Source organism: Pogona vitticeps, chromosome 13 (genome assembly GCF_051106095.1).
Source record: "Pogona vitticeps strain Pit_001003342236 chromosome 13, PviZW2.1, whole genome shotgun sequence".
NCBI lineage: Eukaryota > Metazoa > Chordata > Lepidosauria > Squamata > Agamidae > Pogona > Pogona vitticeps.
Genome location: NC_135795.1, coordinates 19024087 through 19041913, shown reverse-complemented (window position 1 = coordinate 19041913; position 17827 = coordinate 19024087). Strand labels below are relative to the sequence as shown.

General features: G+C 43.5%; 1 protein-coding gene across 10 annotated transcripts in view; it reads right to left on the bottom strand.

The window, feature by feature from the left end:
• The window catches only part of MPRIP (myosin phosphatase Rho interacting protein), a 109088-nt gene that overhangs the window by 29488 nt on the left and 61773 nt on the right, over positions 1-17827 (bottom strand). For all 10 annotated transcript variants that reach the window (XM_078381284.1, XM_078381283.1, XM_078381288.1 and 7 more), the window contains exons 8-13: positions 8954-9095; positions 7979-8092; positions 3520-3576; positions 3153-3221; positions 2595-2684; positions 1423-1532 (exon numbers count right to left, since the gene is read on the bottom strand). In XM_078381284.1, the coding sequence (XP_078237410.1) occupies positions 1423-1532; positions 2595-2684; positions 3153-3221; positions 3520-3576; positions 7979-8092; positions 8954-9095 (582 nt within the window). The remainder of the gene's footprint in view (positions 1-1422; positions 1533-2594; positions 2685-3152; positions 3222-3519; positions 3577-7978; positions 8093-8953; positions 9096-17827) is intronic.

Below are 17827 nucleotides of genomic sequence, written 5' to 3'. Positions count from 1 at the left end.
GATTTCACTTTTTCAGTTTATGAATCCTGATTTGTTTGGATATATTTAACTGTAATCCCATGCTTGGGTGTCACATGAAACCGGTTCCTGATGAGGGAGATAATGTGAGTTAGAAACAATGTGGTTCGTGGCATCTTGAAGACTTAAAAAGTTACTTGGCATAAATATTTGCAGAATGTAGCTCATTTTGTCAGATGCATCTGATGGACATGGCTACAGGTCACAAAAGCTTGCGCTTAGTGTTTAAGGTGCCACATGGCTCTCCTCTTTCCTGCTTTGTTTACTTCCTTTTGCAAAGGTCTGCATGCGCAGTGATTTATCAATACAGGATTCTCAGCTCAAAACGATATGTGAACACTGCCTTGGCGGGCTATCTTGTAATCACAGGGGTCAAAGAGGTGCCCTTTAGCAATTGCTGGAGAAGGGCCAGTGAGGGCCAACGATGGAAGAAAGAGAAGCTGCAGAAGCATAAGAGAAAGGCAAAGAGGAGGACAGACAGAAGCATCCCTGAAGAATAAAAGTGGTGCTTCGATTGTTACTTAAGAGCTCACACGACTCTCTCAGATCTTTGCTCAGTACACTGAAGAACATGATGTAAAATATTTACAATTCTGTTAGGTGCCTTGGTGAGAAAAGCAGTGAGGAGGCATAACATACAAATCTGTTGCACTGCATTTATTTATTGTAAAAGTGAGTTCTATCGTGCAGAGAAATACCCACAAAGGAATGCATTATGGATTCCGAAAAAGAAAAATAAAGTGAAGTATCTTAAGGATATTCTGTTTGCGCTGCCTGAGTGGAAAAATAATGTTCAAAAAGCATTAGGTTTCCTGTGACTTTCCTTCTGCTAGAATAAACTTCTGCTTCTGAATTATGGTCTAACCCTTTGAATGCCTGTGTCCTTAAGAGTCTTCCTGAAGAGAAGGTAATTTGCATTCTTGGATATATAATGGATCGTGAAGGTTTGTTAATTTTGCTTCATGGAAGAGGTCCTAATGAGATAATGATGAGTCTATAAAGCGACAGTTACTGCATGTCAGCTGTGCACAAACAAGGGTAATGGTATACAGTTGGAAACCCAACTTCTTATCCTTGCATCCTTGAAAAGACACACAGCTTGCTGTAAGAAAGAACAACTGGCCCCAAATCAGCTACTAGGCTTTGGAACTAAGTTAGGATTACAACTTGAGTCTCCCCCTTTGGGCCAACCCCACTCAGCGTTCAGTATCACATGCCCAATGAAGAATGCAAAACAGAACAGCCCAGAACAACACCAGCTTCCAAACTGAAAATCAAAGCCAGCAGAGAAAAGGGGGAATATACTGGAGAAGCCAGAAACGAGGAGGTTCAGAGAGAATAGGTTGAACATGTTGAAGATGGAAGAGGTGGTGACTGCCTGTCCTCATTTCCCTTGCTCCTTACCTTGTCACATCTGGGGCTGTGGTGGGGCGAACATGCTTCATAATGGTCTGGATCCAGTTGCGGCGAATCCCAGATGTCATGGCAGAGAGAGTAAACTCTCCTTCTTTAGTCTAGATAAGGAAACAAGTGTATAGAAAACATTATGCTGCACAGCCGCCCGGGGCTGGTCACACTGGTAAGGGAACCACCTTCATGTCTCATGGTCCTTCCTAAACACAGGTATCTGATAGATGTTCCTATCTGTAACTTTTTTATCCTTCTCAAGAAAAATGGGCTGCTGTATATTGTCCATACATGCTGGTTACTTGAAGGGCATCAGAAAAGGCCCCTCCATTCCTTGAGATGCAGATTGCTTCTGTTTCTATGGATCCTCCCAAGCTGGACAAGATTTAATTTGTATATAAGAATTCTTTGCAAAATTTACAACATGGCTTACATTAAGAGTCCAAATCTCAGTAAGGTTTATTTAAAAACAAAAATGGAAGCACAAAATAAAATCCAAGAACTGCAAAAGTGGACAAAAGCAATGGAGCCCAACAGGATGCTCCTGGTTGGCATCTCAAAGATATTAAAGTGCCAACAAAAAATGTTGGTGCCATAAAAGGGAAGAACTTTGCCATTAACTGCCTGCCTTGTTGAAGAGACTAGAGCAATCTACACAAGAAGCTCAGCCAGTCACAAGTCAGAAGTTACTGCCCATGGGAAAAGACAATCCATCATGTTGCATTTGGGCTTTTAAAAACCATCAGTATTTTAAATTGTGCCCAGAAACAATTTGAAATCCAGTTAACCTTTTTGCATGTTGGAGAACTATGCTCGCTGCACAGCAAGCATTAGCTGGCAGTATGGCTTATGCTTTGAACTATCTGCAGTTCTCAAATGTTTCTGAGGGCAATCCCCACACAATGGATTGAAATGTTGGACATTATCAAAGCATGAACAATTATGGCCAGATGAGTTGTTTCCAGGAGAGGAGAAAGTTGATGTGCCAAATGGAACTGGCAGAGGTCTTTTCATGGAACAAGCTGGATCTTAAAGAACCCTTAAAGCTGTGGACAGGATCCTTAAAAGGAAGTGCAGCTCAATCCAGAACTGGTTGAGAGCTATGGAACCCAATCACAATCATCTCTATCTTTCTGTAGGACCCATCATGTCCCCCAACGTTCTCTTACATGAATCTGGAAGCCATAGTTCCTCTGGACAGGGTATTCTGTGACATCAAAGCAAGTTGACAAGTCAATTTCTCCATCTAAGTCAGCAGCCTGTCAAAATTAACCACAGGAAAAGTTAACTGTCAATACAACCTTTGCTCCTTGTTTTTGTTAAACGTTTCATTGCCAGCTTTAAACAGTCTACTGTTTTAACACACGGGCATTATTCAGTTGATTTGCTTTTGCTTGGAAAAAAAATACCAATTGGTTTCTTGTTTACTGAAAATGCTTCAAGGACATGGTCAGTTGGGTAATGTATGAACATTTTGGATAAATAAATAAATAAATAAATCAGCAAATAGGAGGGAGTTCTCTGCTTCAGCAAGTCACTTCTGATTATTTATGTGCTTGTTTACAAAGCAACATTAATTTGTCTTCTGTTAGTGGAAAAGACTGATACCGGAAGAATTTACAATCCAAAATGTGTGACTGGGGAGGGAAATGGGTAATGGGAGAAGGTCCAGAGGAAATGTCAGACGCGAAATCAAGCCCAAGCTTCCAGTGCTGAAAGCCACCTACCTCCTCTGCCACGGAATCCCGATAGTATCTCAGGCTCTGATCTGTCAGCACGAACCAGTGTTTCTTCCACTGTGGAACAAACAAAACACTTTAAGAATGGATCTTTCCCTAAGAGCAGGAAGGCTTTTATCTAAGAGTGTGTGCATTTTATGTACCTGCAAATTTCTACAAGGAAGGATTAAAAACACCACCACCTAGATTGTTTCTTGCCATTAAAAGTGCACTGGAAACTAAGCTGGCAACAGAATAGTATTCATTCATATTCTTAAGATTCTGGATAGGTTTCTTCCTAGTTCCCATCTTAAAAGATTTATCACCTTTTGCTATACTATAGCTGGCTGAAGGGAGAATTCTGTACAGGACTTACCTGTCCATCCTCATACTGCTTGGTCAGCCATCCTTTCTTGAAATTCAGCAGGTCAGGCTGCAAAGGAAAAAGGATAGAACAGAATTTCAGTAGACTTCTCAAAAAAACTGCAAAGAAAAACTCCCAGCCAGTTTTTCTACAATGATCCTGAGAGCAAGTGTCATCATGTGTTATCTAGAAGAAGGAACTGTATACAAGTAATGGAAGACCCCCAGACAAGGATGCCTCAGAAGAGGCAGCTGGGACAGGGAAAACAGGGGTCCTCGTTATTGATCAATGGCATTTTCTCTTTAGCGATGCATTTGTCAGTTTTGAACATTCGGACGTGAACTCTGCAGTCACAAAACTTCAAAATAACTGTGCATGACCCTGTGAATTTCTTACAGAAGCAAAGATGACTGAGCTACACAGAAACAGTCCCCAGCTACCCATTGGGAGAATATCAACATCCTCCTAAATATGCAGCACTTTCTTGAGTGTGTAAAGTCCACTAGCCATGAAGCTTATTGGGTGATCCGGTCCTGGCCTAACTTGTGTCACAGGGCAGTCGTACAGATAAACAACACTCCTCAATCTGCCTTGAATGAAGGAAAGTGCAGATGTGATAAATGTGATTAGAAATGTTCAGATGCAAATGATCCCAGCAGCAGAGATATCTAGGAGCTGAGGAAAAAATTAGTGAGAAGACAATATTTCTCAAGGTTTCTAGCAGCAGGCAGGAGAGCAAAAAGGTATATACTGGCATATTTTATCCACACAATTCCCTGTACATTTGCCACTTCGCAAAGTCTCCAAGGTCTTGTTTCTCAATGTTGTTGCTTTTATTTATATACCTTGTTGGACATGGTTGGCAGCTGGTAGTCACAGGGACAGTGGGATTCAAGCTACTACAAGGACTCTCATTTGTGAGGCTTCAAAATATACGGGAATCTTGGCAGCGCATGCGTTTGTGCACTTAATAGTTTTCCAGCATCTAACAGACTTAGGAATGGTCAGGCTCCTCTGAAGCAGCTCTGCCCCAAGGCAGGCGGTGACTTTAAAAAGCTGCAGAGAAAATTCCTTGCATTGCAGTGTATTTCAGGCAGTGGCTCGCTCTCACCTTGGCAGAAGGGAAACTTCGCCACTCAAGGAGAACAGGAGAACAGCAGCTTGTGCTGGAAGGGCTCTGCAGTGAGCCTGTGCATGTCTCATTTCAGTATGTGACTGCACGGAAGTTCATACCTCTACTTTCTCTTCAAATGGCTCTGGTCCAGATAAAAACCTGAAGAAAGACTTTCATAACAAGAGCCCCACTGGGTCAGACCCCAAAGATCCACTTAGTGTAGTACCCAGTTTCCCAGTTCAGTTGGCATCAGAGAAGCCCACAAGTTACAACAATCTAAGCCAATGGACACCACTTTAACATAGGCCTCCTATTTTCATAAAAACTGCAAGGTATCTGTCTCCATCCTTCTAATCAGTCACACCTAGTGTCTCCAGTTTCTAGACCGATCTGTTAAGGAACTGGGAAGGAAAAAAATGTCCATTTTCTTCATGCTACACAGTTTTAAGACCTCTGCTGTTTCCCCCATTTAGTCATCACATCCTCTAAGTTAACCCTGCATCCATCTCACCCCACATGAACACTTCAGCCTTTCATCATAAAGAAGATGCTTCAGTCCTTTGGCCATTTTGTCCACTCTTTTCTGTACCTTTTGTAGCTTGAAAATATCCATCCTACCATCACACAGGACATCCCAATTTGCTGCCATGAAATCTTCCATGCCAGGATTTATTTTTCTGAAAGCCTCCAGCAAGGGCTAGCCAGAGGAACAAAGTGCAGGGGGGCAAATCTAAGCCAAAGCAGCTCCAGCCTGAACAGCACAGTAGCAAGGGGTTGGCAGGGGAGACTTCCTTTCCTAAATACAACCTCCTTTTTAAAAAATAATAATAATATCTGCAGACACAAGTGGTCCTTGAAAGCTATTCCCAGAATGTCATCTGGGAAAAATATACAGCCACAGAAATAGAAAACTTCCCCTCCGGGAGGTGCAGTAACATGATCATACAGGGATAGACCCACCGGATGTGAAGAGGCAATCCTTGTGTAAGAAAAGCCGCCTATGGATTTTAGGCACCCAGCCGGAAAGTAAGCTCTGGTGCGCCCCCTGCAGCTTCAGTAGTGTGATGGCCAACAGAGAAGCCTGCTGGTTCCCCCCCTGCCCTGCCACACACAAGCTCTTCACACAACAAGGAAAGGATCCCAAGCAACAACGCCTTCCTTCCAAATGTGAATCATATCTGGCATGATAAAAGGATCACAAAAATTCACATGAGACAATGCACACCTTAAGGTGTTTTGGATTTTCCTTCCACCTACTGTATTTGCATCAATGGATTACAGATTCCACATGCGTTTGGATTCATGGAGACAAATCTGTATCACCTGATGATGAGTGTGTAACATCAAGGGATGAGTTGGAGAAATAAACTATAGCATAACAGACTAAACACCGGTGAGGACAAGTCCAGGTACCATCACATGAACACAATGCTTTTCTGTGAGCACATTCATACATTCAAATTGTGCGTCCAGTGATCAAGGGATGAGACTTTTAGTGACAAACATGCTTGTGTAACCTAGTCCTTAACTGTATTACGTCTAATGTGTAGCCTGCATAATTGACTTGTAAACCGCCCAGAGAGTGCTTGAAGCACTATGGGGCGGTATATAAGCAGCAAGCTTTATTGTTTCTAGGCAATACAGACCCAGATGTGAAAAACCACTCAAGATGTTCTCTTCCGTTGTCACCCATCTTCTCCTTACCACATATTCCTTAGATTAGATATTTTGGAAGAAGGAGAATATGGCGTCCTTGTGAAAGGAACGCCATACTGGCCGATTGAAAACATCAAGAATGATCCTTTTGTAGCAAGGTAATGCGTAGTCTTTAACTTCTTCTGAACAAGGAGGATTTAGTTTATAGTAAGATTATGGGTTCATTTAGCTCTGTGTTTACTGTCTGCACTAATTCTCCAGGATTTAGGAACTCTGTCCTACGCCTACTAGGACAATGCAGGGGTTGGAACTGGAGCACTCTGTATGCAAAATACATACTGAGTGGTCACCTCTTTTCTTTTACTTGTTGCATCCAACACAATACAGTTACTAAAACTGGCTTCCCAGACAAGGCTGAGTTCTCAAGAGTCCCTTGTCAGAACTACCTCTGTGGAATGGCATACAGACAAGATGAAGGATAGCGAAGAGCGTGGAAGACAAGCTGTTCATCCCTCTCACCCATCCCTTGCAGTGCTGCATTTCCTTGTGAAGCACAGGCATTGTGTCAAAAATGCCACCTCTCTCATCCTTTGAAAAAGGCACATAAACACTTGCCTGCTGATAAATGTTCCATTCTGATAATGCCAACCCAGTCTTCAGGAGCGTCTTGAGGTAGAGACGGGAAAGACAAGACCAGTGAATGGCCACCCCAAAGCAGTCTACCCCATACATCATCTTAAGAAAGTGAAACAGGTGCCGGTTAAAAGTTCCCCACTGAAACCAAACTAGATTCCTATCTGGAAGTTCTTGAAGAGTGGACTTGGAGCAAAAGTGAGGATAACAGTATTAACCAGAACTTGTAGCAGAGTGTGCCAGTTACGGTGGAAATTGAGTTGGTTTTGCATATGAATTGGGGAGAGAAGATTGTTCAGTAAGGAGTAGATCAACTGGTTTCCATAAGCACCTGCTAAGAATGGCACAAATAAGAAACATCCAAGAAGGCCAAAAGGAAAGACTTTGGATCAAGGGTAGAGTCCACATGCTTTAGAGAGAGAGAGAGAGAGAGTCCCAGATTTCATCACCAATACCTTTCATTAAAATAAAGGATCCTGGGCAGCAAAGTTAGGAAAGCTGTGGCTGAGACATAATCTCCTCGCACAGATAGCAGTTTGCTAAGGTGTTTTCCAGCTCTGCCCCTGTGATCCTTTTAAGGGGAGTTACCAGGGTGTGGAGCTGGAACCGATCACACGAAACACGTTTACCTCTGAACCCTGGATCTTTTCTTACTGTATCTAGTAAGCATGTCCCAGCCCCTAAGAGGCAAAGCTGCCACACCCAAAGATGCCAAACCACGGAATTCCAACCCATGAGAAACAGAAGCTGATAAGGCACCTGGCAGAGCAGAATAGACACGCCTGCAAAACAAATCATTTCTACTTGCACTGCAGATTATGAGATCCTTATCCAGTCGTTATGTCCACTATACCATTTGGCTCAAAATCCCAACCAGGTTTTTGAAAAGAGCAATTAGTATACTAACATTATAACACATTTCAGATTTTGTCTCATGAAGCATCTGCCTCAATGCACCTAAGTGCAGCTTTCTACAGAACAGGTGCAATGGAGAGGTCCCCATTCATCCTTGGGGCACCATGCCAGTTTCTCTCCTTAGCACAGAATCATTGGACTCTTTGGACTTACGGTCATGGAAGATTCTGTTGACCTTCTGTCCAGTGATTTGGCCCTACGGTGTGGGGACAAGGGAGAAGCCGACACGTCCAGAATGGAGCCAGTTGCGGTTTCAGTAGCAAAGTCCTGCACAAAAAATCATTTAATAACTGTAAGTCTGCTTCTAAATCAACACTTAGAGGGCTCCAACAGTGCATCAGTGCCTAACAACACCACCTAAACAAAGACATGCTATTCTCTTGGCAACAGAGACATTTTCTAGATAGCTTTTTAAAGCACAAAATTAATCCTTGTCTCTTATTATACCCATCTCACTATTTTATTGCATTTTTAAGCCTTCTTGGAAGTTTCTTTGCTATTTTCATTGGAATCTGGCTATAAGTATTCAATAATCATCATTCTATGGTAGCAATTTGTAAGATTATCTTTCTTAGTCACTTGGAGGCTATTTCTACTCACCATAGGTGATCAGGCTGCAGTCTTATCATGTGTATCTGTGAGAGTTTGAAATTCAGTCCCCCTTTGTTTGATGGGACTTTGTTTTAAAAAAAAGGTATAGAGCTGCAATCTCAAACGTAGACTGGGATTCTGAATGTGTGGTTCTCCCTCTGTTCTAAAACTATCCTGATCTCTGACCATTGGTTCTATTGATCCTTACAGCAAATGGAAGCTGCAGGAGAACAGCTGATCAGAGGCCCTGTGGTCCTTATCTATGGATTAGATGAAAAATAGTCATGGAAGTACAGGACTATGGATACACTCAAACATCTACAGTATATGCTAAGGGAAATACTCTGCAGAACATGCTGCTCTCTGCTAATAACTGCTGTGGTGAAGAACTGTGAGGACCCTTTTGGGATCCCACAGAATACAGTGGGAGCACACATGTTAACTATATTCAGATACCCCTTGTGTGGCTTACCTACACCCGTGAAAGAAATACTTCTGAGAAGAAGGGGTGAAAGGCCATTTAGCCTTTAGTCTTACCCGTTTCCTGGGGAAAACCCTTTTCTCGCTTCTGCCTTGTCGAGTCTCACTGGACAGAGTGGAGCCAGATGAGGCATTGGTTTCCATATGCTCTGCATTTTCTATATCTAATGCCTCAAATTTTTCAATTACCTGGGATCTCCTGAAAGACAGACAAGAGGGGGAACCTGGGTCATTTAGCACAGGGAAGAAGATACCATCCTTAATCTGTTACAATATTCCATTCCTCCAGCCCTACTCAATGAGCATGCTCAAGGTGCTTCTAGGGCAAACTCCTTTTGGTTTCTAATTGTCCTATCACAGTGGTTCTTAACCTTGGGTTACTCAGGTGTTTTTGGACTGCAACTCCCAGAAGCCTTCACCACCAGCTGTGCTGGCTGGGGTTTCTGGGACTTGCAGTTCAAAAACACCTGAGTAACCCAAGGTTAAGAACAACTGTCCTATCATACCTATTTGACTGGGGGATGGCAAGAAGATAAGGGGGGAAAAGACAGAAAAAAAGGATCCATTGCATAATTACAACCCAGCTCCACAATAATACAGGTCTGCTGTCAGAAAGAAGAGCCAAGTATCAAAGCAGTACCTATCGGAAAATCCAAAGTATATTTATTTGACCTGAATTCATCACATGGTTAATTTTCCTGCCCTGACTCTAAAGCTCTGGTGGCTGATGGCAGGTCAACTTCAGTGGACCCTGAACACAAAGCAAACTGAACACACATAATGCAACATAGGGTTGCTTGTTTTGGGAAGCTGCCTTGTGGTTTCTAAAACAGTTTTCACTGCTCAGGGAGGAGAAAGTAGCTAACTTGACATATCCGGCTTGAAAGTACTGTATTCAGAAAGTATTTTAGCACAGCTGTGCAGGTTGAGTGGTCTACCTAGAACCATCAGGGCAAGACACCTCCTAACTTGGCTTTTCTGTGGTCTGAACCCTATCATTCTCACAGCCAAGCAAGTGTAGGTTGGTATTTAAGATGCAAAAGTGCTGGCAATTTCTGTAATCTCTTTCAGTCCGGTGCATAAATAAGATCACACAGTTAAGTCCTTCCTAGACAATGGGATGCAGTCAGGGGGCATTGAGCACTTTATTCCTGATCCTGTTCTGAGCTAGAATTCTGAATGTTTCCTAGTAGTGCATTGATATGGAAAACCAATGTAATGTGTTGGATAGAGTGATGGATTAGTGCTCAGGAGACCTGGGTCAAATCCCTCCTCAGCCATGAAAACTCACTGGAAGGGGTACTACTGATGAGCTACACTCTGAACTTCTTCCATACATTGAACAACCTACTGGGCTCACTCTAAATTGGACTTGGTGGTCCATAACACACTGGAATGGACAATCCTGCTATAGTTTCATTTAAATTTTAATACACAACAATACTTATTAATCTTTATTGGCCAATTTCAATAACTGCACCTTTCTGCTTACAACTACAAGGAAGGCTTTACAAAGACATATGCAGTGTATCAAGGATGGGGCCTGAAGATTTGCAAACAATCTGCAAACTTTACAGCTGGGTCACTACAGAGAGGAGGGTATCTGTTTACTTGGCAGAGGGTAGAACCACACACCCTATAAATTGTCTGAAAGATCCTCCCTTGAGGAGTAAGTTGGAAGACCTGCAGGTTCCATCAAGCCCCTTGATTGTACAAGAGAATTAAGATGAACTGTGGCTTTGTGATAGTTTTGTGATGCCCCATGGGAAATAAGTTGGTCACCAGCACCCCCTCCCCCATTCAATGAGAAGGGAAGTAATTGGATCCAAGTTTCTTTTGAGATCCAGCTATTATTTCTGGATACAAAAAGTTGGGGAGAGCCATTTCTAATGCAAGCATAAAGATGCTTAGAGTTGTGGGTGTTTGAAAGATCTGGTGCTCTGTGCTCTGCATATAAATATGACGCTGCCTTGAGCCAAGTCAGAACACAATCCCGCTCATTCTCCCTCTCCATCCTCCACCTCCTTGAGGTCTCTCAAAGAGACGTGCCAGGGGCTGAACTTGGGACCTTCGGCATGCAAAGCCAGCGCTCTGAAGGCACATGGTTTTAAAAAGCTGAATGGAATCCACAGCTGACAAGCTACACAAAGGCAGCGTTGGGACTCTTCCCAGCAAATTCAGATGGGCAAGACTGCGAGGGCAGCATTTTTAAGAGTGGGAAAATAATATAGGCAATGAAATGACAACACCGCTTTTAAGATGATTAAAAAACATTATTTTAAAAAGACAAGCGAGCTAAGGCAGCAATCCTAAGCATACTTGCTAGAAAGTAATTTTTCCAAATTCAGAGAGACTTACTTCCAAGCAAGCACTCATACTTGTTGTGGGTTTTTTGGGCTCTTTGCCGGTGTTCTGGAGGTTTTTCTTCCTAACATTTCGCCAGTCTCTGTGGCTGGCATCTGTGCTCTGGGTTCTGACTCCTGTCCTCTGAAGATGCGGGCCACAGAGACTGGCAAAACGTTAGGAAGAACAACCTTCAGAACACGACCAATGAACCCGAAAAATCCACAAGAACCATCAGATCCTGGCTGTGAAAGCCTTCGAGAAAACACTCATAGGATCAGGCTCAATGACTGACAATTAAAGCCATCAGTAGTCAAAAACGGAAGCTTAAAACGGATCTAGCTATTGTGTTGAAACTGCCATTGAGACAAAATGTTGATCCCCCCCGTGCAACATAATTTGCCATAGTGTATGTATGAATTTGTGTTTGTTTAATGAAGTCGGATTTGAAGAATGTTCATAATGTCTAGCAAGCAAAGCACTATTGGGCAGGAAAGGACTGGACAACCGCAAAATCCACCCTTCCAGTATCAAGACAGGAGCTTCACCACCACAGCATCGCTCCAGACTGAACTACGGCATGCCACATGCAGAGAGGAAGAGCAATCCCAGCGAACCCACACCAAGATGCCGGTAGAATAGACAGCCCCAGTACCTGGTGTATGCACCAAAAAAGAAGAAACCGAGGGACCCCCAAACTACCCTTTTCTTCATAAGCCAAGCAATTTGTGTTTGAATCTCGGCAATAATTTTAAAGCGACACAGCCACAGAATTTTTAATAACATTTTTTCTTCCTTTGTTTCGGGGACAAAGGCAAGGCAGACCCATTCCCAAATTAATGACAGGAAAATGATGTTTCTCTATAAGGGGGCGGGGAGGGACAAAAAGGCAAACTGATTTCTCGTGGAGGGGAAGTGCACCACTGAGTTGTCCACAGTTCAGTTTTAAATATATATGTCTATATATATATATTGATATGAGATGGTAGCGAAGCAGGCGGAGTATAAAGGTGGACACGTCACACAGCAGGAGAAGGCGAAGAGCAACAAGACCTGGAAGAAAAGAAAGCTGGAATATGAATGAACAGAAAAATTATATTTGCCCCTCCCCAACCCACAAATAAAAATCATTCCAAGATTTCTAAAACAAAACAAAAAGACCCCACAAATCACCAGTAAAATAAAATGTAGTCATTGCAAACTTCTAGAATCACATCCCCACTGTGCATGGTTACTCTGATCACCGAGAAAGAGTGCTATGGGTTACGCTGAGCGGTTTGTTCTGCGGGGGGGGTGCAAGTGCCGTGGGACCACACCAAGCCTGAGGTTGCCCCACGTGGCCCCCGTGGAAGCTTGCCAGAAAGACATGCAATGATTTGGAAAACTCAGAACCCCAGAAGCTGACTTGGGAGGAGGGTGGTATTCAGATGTCCATTGGACCCGTGGTGCTGTGGATTGTGGATTTTTCCGTGGAAATGTGGAAGGCTCCCAGATCTGTTTCACCCACACCCCTTCCCCTCCTCCAAACATCACCCTATGCCACAGCTTTGGGAGTGGCCATGTGGTAAAGCACACAAGACCTCCCTCTCCTGCTCCCCTACAAAACTGAGGCCATGCCCGTCCAAATTGGAGCTAAATCCAGGCAACGGAAGGGCCGCTGAGGTGGAAAAGAAGCAGAGCTCCTTAACATCTTCAGAGGCAGCACCCTGCTCTCTAGTATGGTCAGGGGAGGGGAAGAAAAGGAGAGCGAGAGGAGGGTCTTCCATGCACGTTAGTTTAGGGTTGCTGCCCATGCTTCGGTATTAGGGCAGTTTCTGCACAAAAAGGAATTTAAGGGGTGCCAAGGAAAGCTGGTGTTAAAAATGATTGGCTTTTGACTAAGTTTCATTGGGTTAATGGGTTACTCAGCAGGAAAAGGGGGAATCAGAGATAGCCAGTGGGAGGTAGAAGGGGATATACTCTTGGGAAAAACCACTCTAGGAAAGGAAAACATGATGGCAGTGGAACTCTTATCAAAAGGCCCACAGTGGCACGGAGAGGTTTGTTCATCTAAAATGGAAAGAAAATGGTGGTGATCTTGCTTCAGCCTCCGTCAGCAAAGGCTGCAAGAGGCTACATATAGTTCTGTGCCTGACAGGCCTAAATCTTGGGTCAAACAAAGCCATGCTCAGTGAACAAATGTAATTCTCCAACTTCCTTTGGTCCTGCAAAGCTGGTTCCGATTCTGCTGGCTGCAGGGAAGAGCTATTTGAAGGATGCTAAAACTGTCTCAGCTAAAACTGAATCCGCATCGGCACTTTTGCTGGCTTTCCAATTTTCAGCTTATTTTTGCCCATACACTTTTCAAATGCCTATAAAGGCTTGAAAATTAGAGTAGACATTTTTCAGAAAGATGGCTTCTACAAGGTGTTCTTGATCTGGGGCTTCAGTAAAAATTAAGGTTCAGCCCTCCCAGTGGAGGATGCTATATTTTAAAGGAGGAATCTAGAACATGGGGCAGCGCTGCTGCTCTTAAACATCAGGCCTGTTGATCTAGCACCTGCAGTCACAAACAGATCAAACCCCGTGCAGATCTGATCTCATCCAAGAGGCTTCCAAGAGAACAGCTGTGGCTGAAAAGGCAGTTTTGCCAGCTTCTGAGATGTAAATCCTGCCCTCACTCAAGCCTCAATCAGCCATGGCTCAACATCCCTTGCCTAACTGCAAAAGCCTGCTGCTAAATATCTTTGTGGGGGGGGGGGGAAGTGACTGGAGGATTCAGGGACTTAACCCAAGATCTCTTTATGTGGAAAGCTGGCACTTAATCACGGTGATGGATGGCCTCTTAACCTGAAGAAGATGTGGTTTTAATCAAATCCTGCCAAACTGGGAATTATGTATTCTGCCCCACCCCAACACTCTTTTAAAAATGTCTTTGGGACAAGTATTTCTAGGAATTTGTGTCTGGCATTTGAGTGGAGGTCATACTGAGATATTTGTATACATGGGCGTTTGTCCCTGGGTTATATATACTGAATTAAAGTTATAATTTTATTAATCTAAAGGGCATGATTGATAGGTGGTACAAAAATATCACCAAATAACAGTTCTATACACTGTTGTTCAGTTTGCCAGCTTATCTGCTTTTACCTTAAAGTGAACCATCAACGCTTCTCCACAGATGGTCCTGCTGAGCAGAAAGTATGCTGGCTATAGAGAACCTCTCTTGATGGCCAGCAGGAGGAGCTCAGGACGCAAAAGGATTGCCAAAATGTAGGAGACCGGGTCAAAGTCAAGCCGTTCTCCAAATGTGTTGGGACCTCAACTCCCATAATCCTTAACCACTGGTCATGCTGGCTGGGGTGGATGGGAAGGCGAAGCCAGAAGCCTCTGAAATCTACCTAAGCCCATCCCTAAGCTAGGCTCCCTTCCATGAAGGGATCCCTGTAACTTCTACGGACAAGGGCTTTAAAGCTTAAAGTAGTCACTGTGCTCAATGTAAGGGAGGACAGTTAAGCCGTAGTTCACATTCATCAACTGTACCTCTCCAACAGAAAATATACCCATTGCCTAATTTCGGGGACACGTCTACACTACAAATTTACACTTGTTTGTTTTCAAACTAGTTCGAGGAACACGAGTTCCTCTGAAGCCTCCTACAAATCCTCATCACAGGATATTAAACAGAATCCCCAGGGGAATCACAGAATTACCATCCCCCAAGCACTCTTAAGGAGATCCTAGCAATTTAAACCAGTCTGAAACTGGCGAAAGTAGATATAGGTGTATGAGGACTGCTCTGCAATTTCTAACTGAAATCTAATGCTATAATTGTTTCCACTTCTATACCCCGCCCCATAGGTGGCTAACAACAAAATTAGGACAACAACATGTTTTTAATTTGTGTGGAATATTTGACCCATCCTTTTTGAAAGAAGGTCTATGTACCTGCCTTTTTCTACCCAAGCAGTGATTCTCAAAATTATCACAGGATGTGGATCTCAGTCACATTATTACACTTTTTAAAAGCGGGCCTTTGTGACCATACAGGCAGACGTTTGGAGACAAGCAGACCAGAAACCCTAAGGTGGGCCTGGGACACCTTCAGCCCTCCAGAGGTAGCTGGACTGCAGTTCCTTAGCATTTCTCATTACTTGCTCGGCTGAACACATATCGTGGGAATTGGGGTCCAGTAGCAACTATCTAGAGGCCATGCTTTGTCCACCTCCTTGCCTTGAAATATCAGAAGCCAAGGATTCATGCTTCTCCCATCATCTACAGGTGAGGTCACTGGGCCCATTACAGTTTATTTTAGGGAATCCTTTATCACTAGGGTACCAGCTGGGAGACAGAAAGCCTTGTTGAAAATGATCAAGGGGCATGATGCAGGAGGTATTCCTGACTCCCAGAGGGGACTGGGCAGGCCTCCTGGGCATCACTGTACGTAGCTCTCATAAAAGCATTTGCCTCTCAATGCCACCGGATGTAACCGAACCAAAGGAAATGTGGCACTAGCTAGTACACCATCTTTTAAAGACACGTGTTTGCCCTTAATCATGCCCTTCGCAAGGAACCCCAGATAAACATCTGAAAGCGCTTCTGGGAGAAGGTCAAAAATAAAGCTTGCAAACTGGTGTTTTTGGCAACCATTTTGTGCTGTCTTGTCCTGGAATTATCTCCTGACCCTACACAAACCTTGAAACTTGACGAAAGAACTCTTAGAGTGAAGGCAAAGGGATAAAGTGAGGCAGAATGTTAGTTGGATTATAGGGGCAATTTTGGTTTGCTGCTTGGGAGAGCAGGAGCATAGGTGGGAGGGAGGTGGACCCATGAAGGACGTGGGCTCCCATGCACAAACCGGCGATCAGGCCTCAAGACCAGAGGTGGAGGAGGGGTTACAAGGAGGAACGGACTTGCCCAGGTGCAAACACAGATACCAGACGCTTGTGACGGGCTTGTTCAGCTTAAAGAATGACACCAGAATCACAGGTGGGAGGAAAGTGTTAATAAAAACAGCCAGCTAAGCCAAGAAATAAGGGAAAAAAGCAGCCAAAAGCCAAGCAAGGAGGCGAGGAGTTGCAGGAAGGCTGGGGAAATGTTAATTCTTTGGTGCAAAGAGCTGGTTAGGCTTGGAGAACTCTTCTCTGCTAACCCACCAGGATGTGAGATAATAGTGGGAGTACAGATCGGATCAGTAGTTGTTGACCCTGATTAGCTTTGTAGACCCTCTGCCTAGCTGTGACTATGGGATGCCAAGAGACAAATGAACAATGGGGAAACTTTTCCTTTCATTAATTCCATTGTGGCTTATCAGCTTGAGAAGTGAGGCAGGTGGCACCTAATTGGAAAGGACCTTCATATGTCCAGGATGGGACTTCACTGCCATGCACTGCACCATGACTTATTTCCTGCTAAGTACTACAGTAAGGAACCGCCATCCCTGCCTTCCTAGATCTACTCTCTACATTTCCTCTTCCCACTCTGGAACTTCCAATCAACTGTTAACAGGCTTCTCCAAATCACTGGATGGTGCTACCGGGGAACGTTAAATCTATGATTTAAAAAAGCCATATCCTCAAATCTTGTGACAGTATCTGAGTATGCAGGTGCTGTTTCTCATGGCATGTGCAACATGTAACCCTGTTCTCCACATCTGGAAACTAAACGGTTCTCTAGCTAAGAGGAAGACAGGAGAGAGATTATTTTGTTTTCTCTGTCCTCTGCAAGCAGTAATCCCTTCTCGGCAGTGGCCCCTCAGCTTTGGAACAACTTACCTGCTGAGATCCGCCTGGCTCCCTCGCTGAGGGCCTTCAAGACTAACTTGAAGACATGGCTATACAGGTAGGCCTTCCCTACAGCCATTACCAAGCCTTTCTCCCATTTTCTTTCCTTCCTCCTCTTCCCCCCCCCTTTCTTTTTTCCTTTCCCATCTTGGATTAATCTGGATTTTATCTTAGTTTATTTTTATATTATATGCAAACCGCCCAGAGTAGACCTGTTCTAGATGGGCGGTATATAAATCCAATAAATAAATAAATATAAATAAAATATAAATCCAGGTTAGAAAAAGAGCAGGTGTCAAACTTTTAATTATTAAACCTCTGGAGAGATTATGAGAATGCTATCTGCCAGGTCTTTTAAGCTACATACAAACTTCTGGATGCTTTTCTGAAGCGCCCTCTATATACATAACTCTGGAGAAACACAAGAAGCTATTTAGGTGAGTGGAATTTCCAGAACATGTGCGGAAAACAGCATATGGCAACGAGCTGGTTATCCTAAAGAAGGCAGGTTTCATCATCTTTCAGAACAAGTTTCTAGGTCTCATGGTGACAAAAATATAAATGGTACATGAACAGAAGCTGATGATAATTCAGGAGATAAAGACTGTGGTTGGATAACCAGGCAGGATTTTTAAATACTTGAGGCTAGACTTTGCCTGTACAGCACACTGCTCCTAACAAGACACTATGCTAACAATCTCTCAGTATTCATGCCCCCACCCCGCTTCAGTTGCTGCTCAAAATTTTTGGTAGACTATGACTAGAAACCAATCAAGTTAGGGTATTTGGAAATGTAATTTAATACTCGCCAATTGTAGCAAATTTT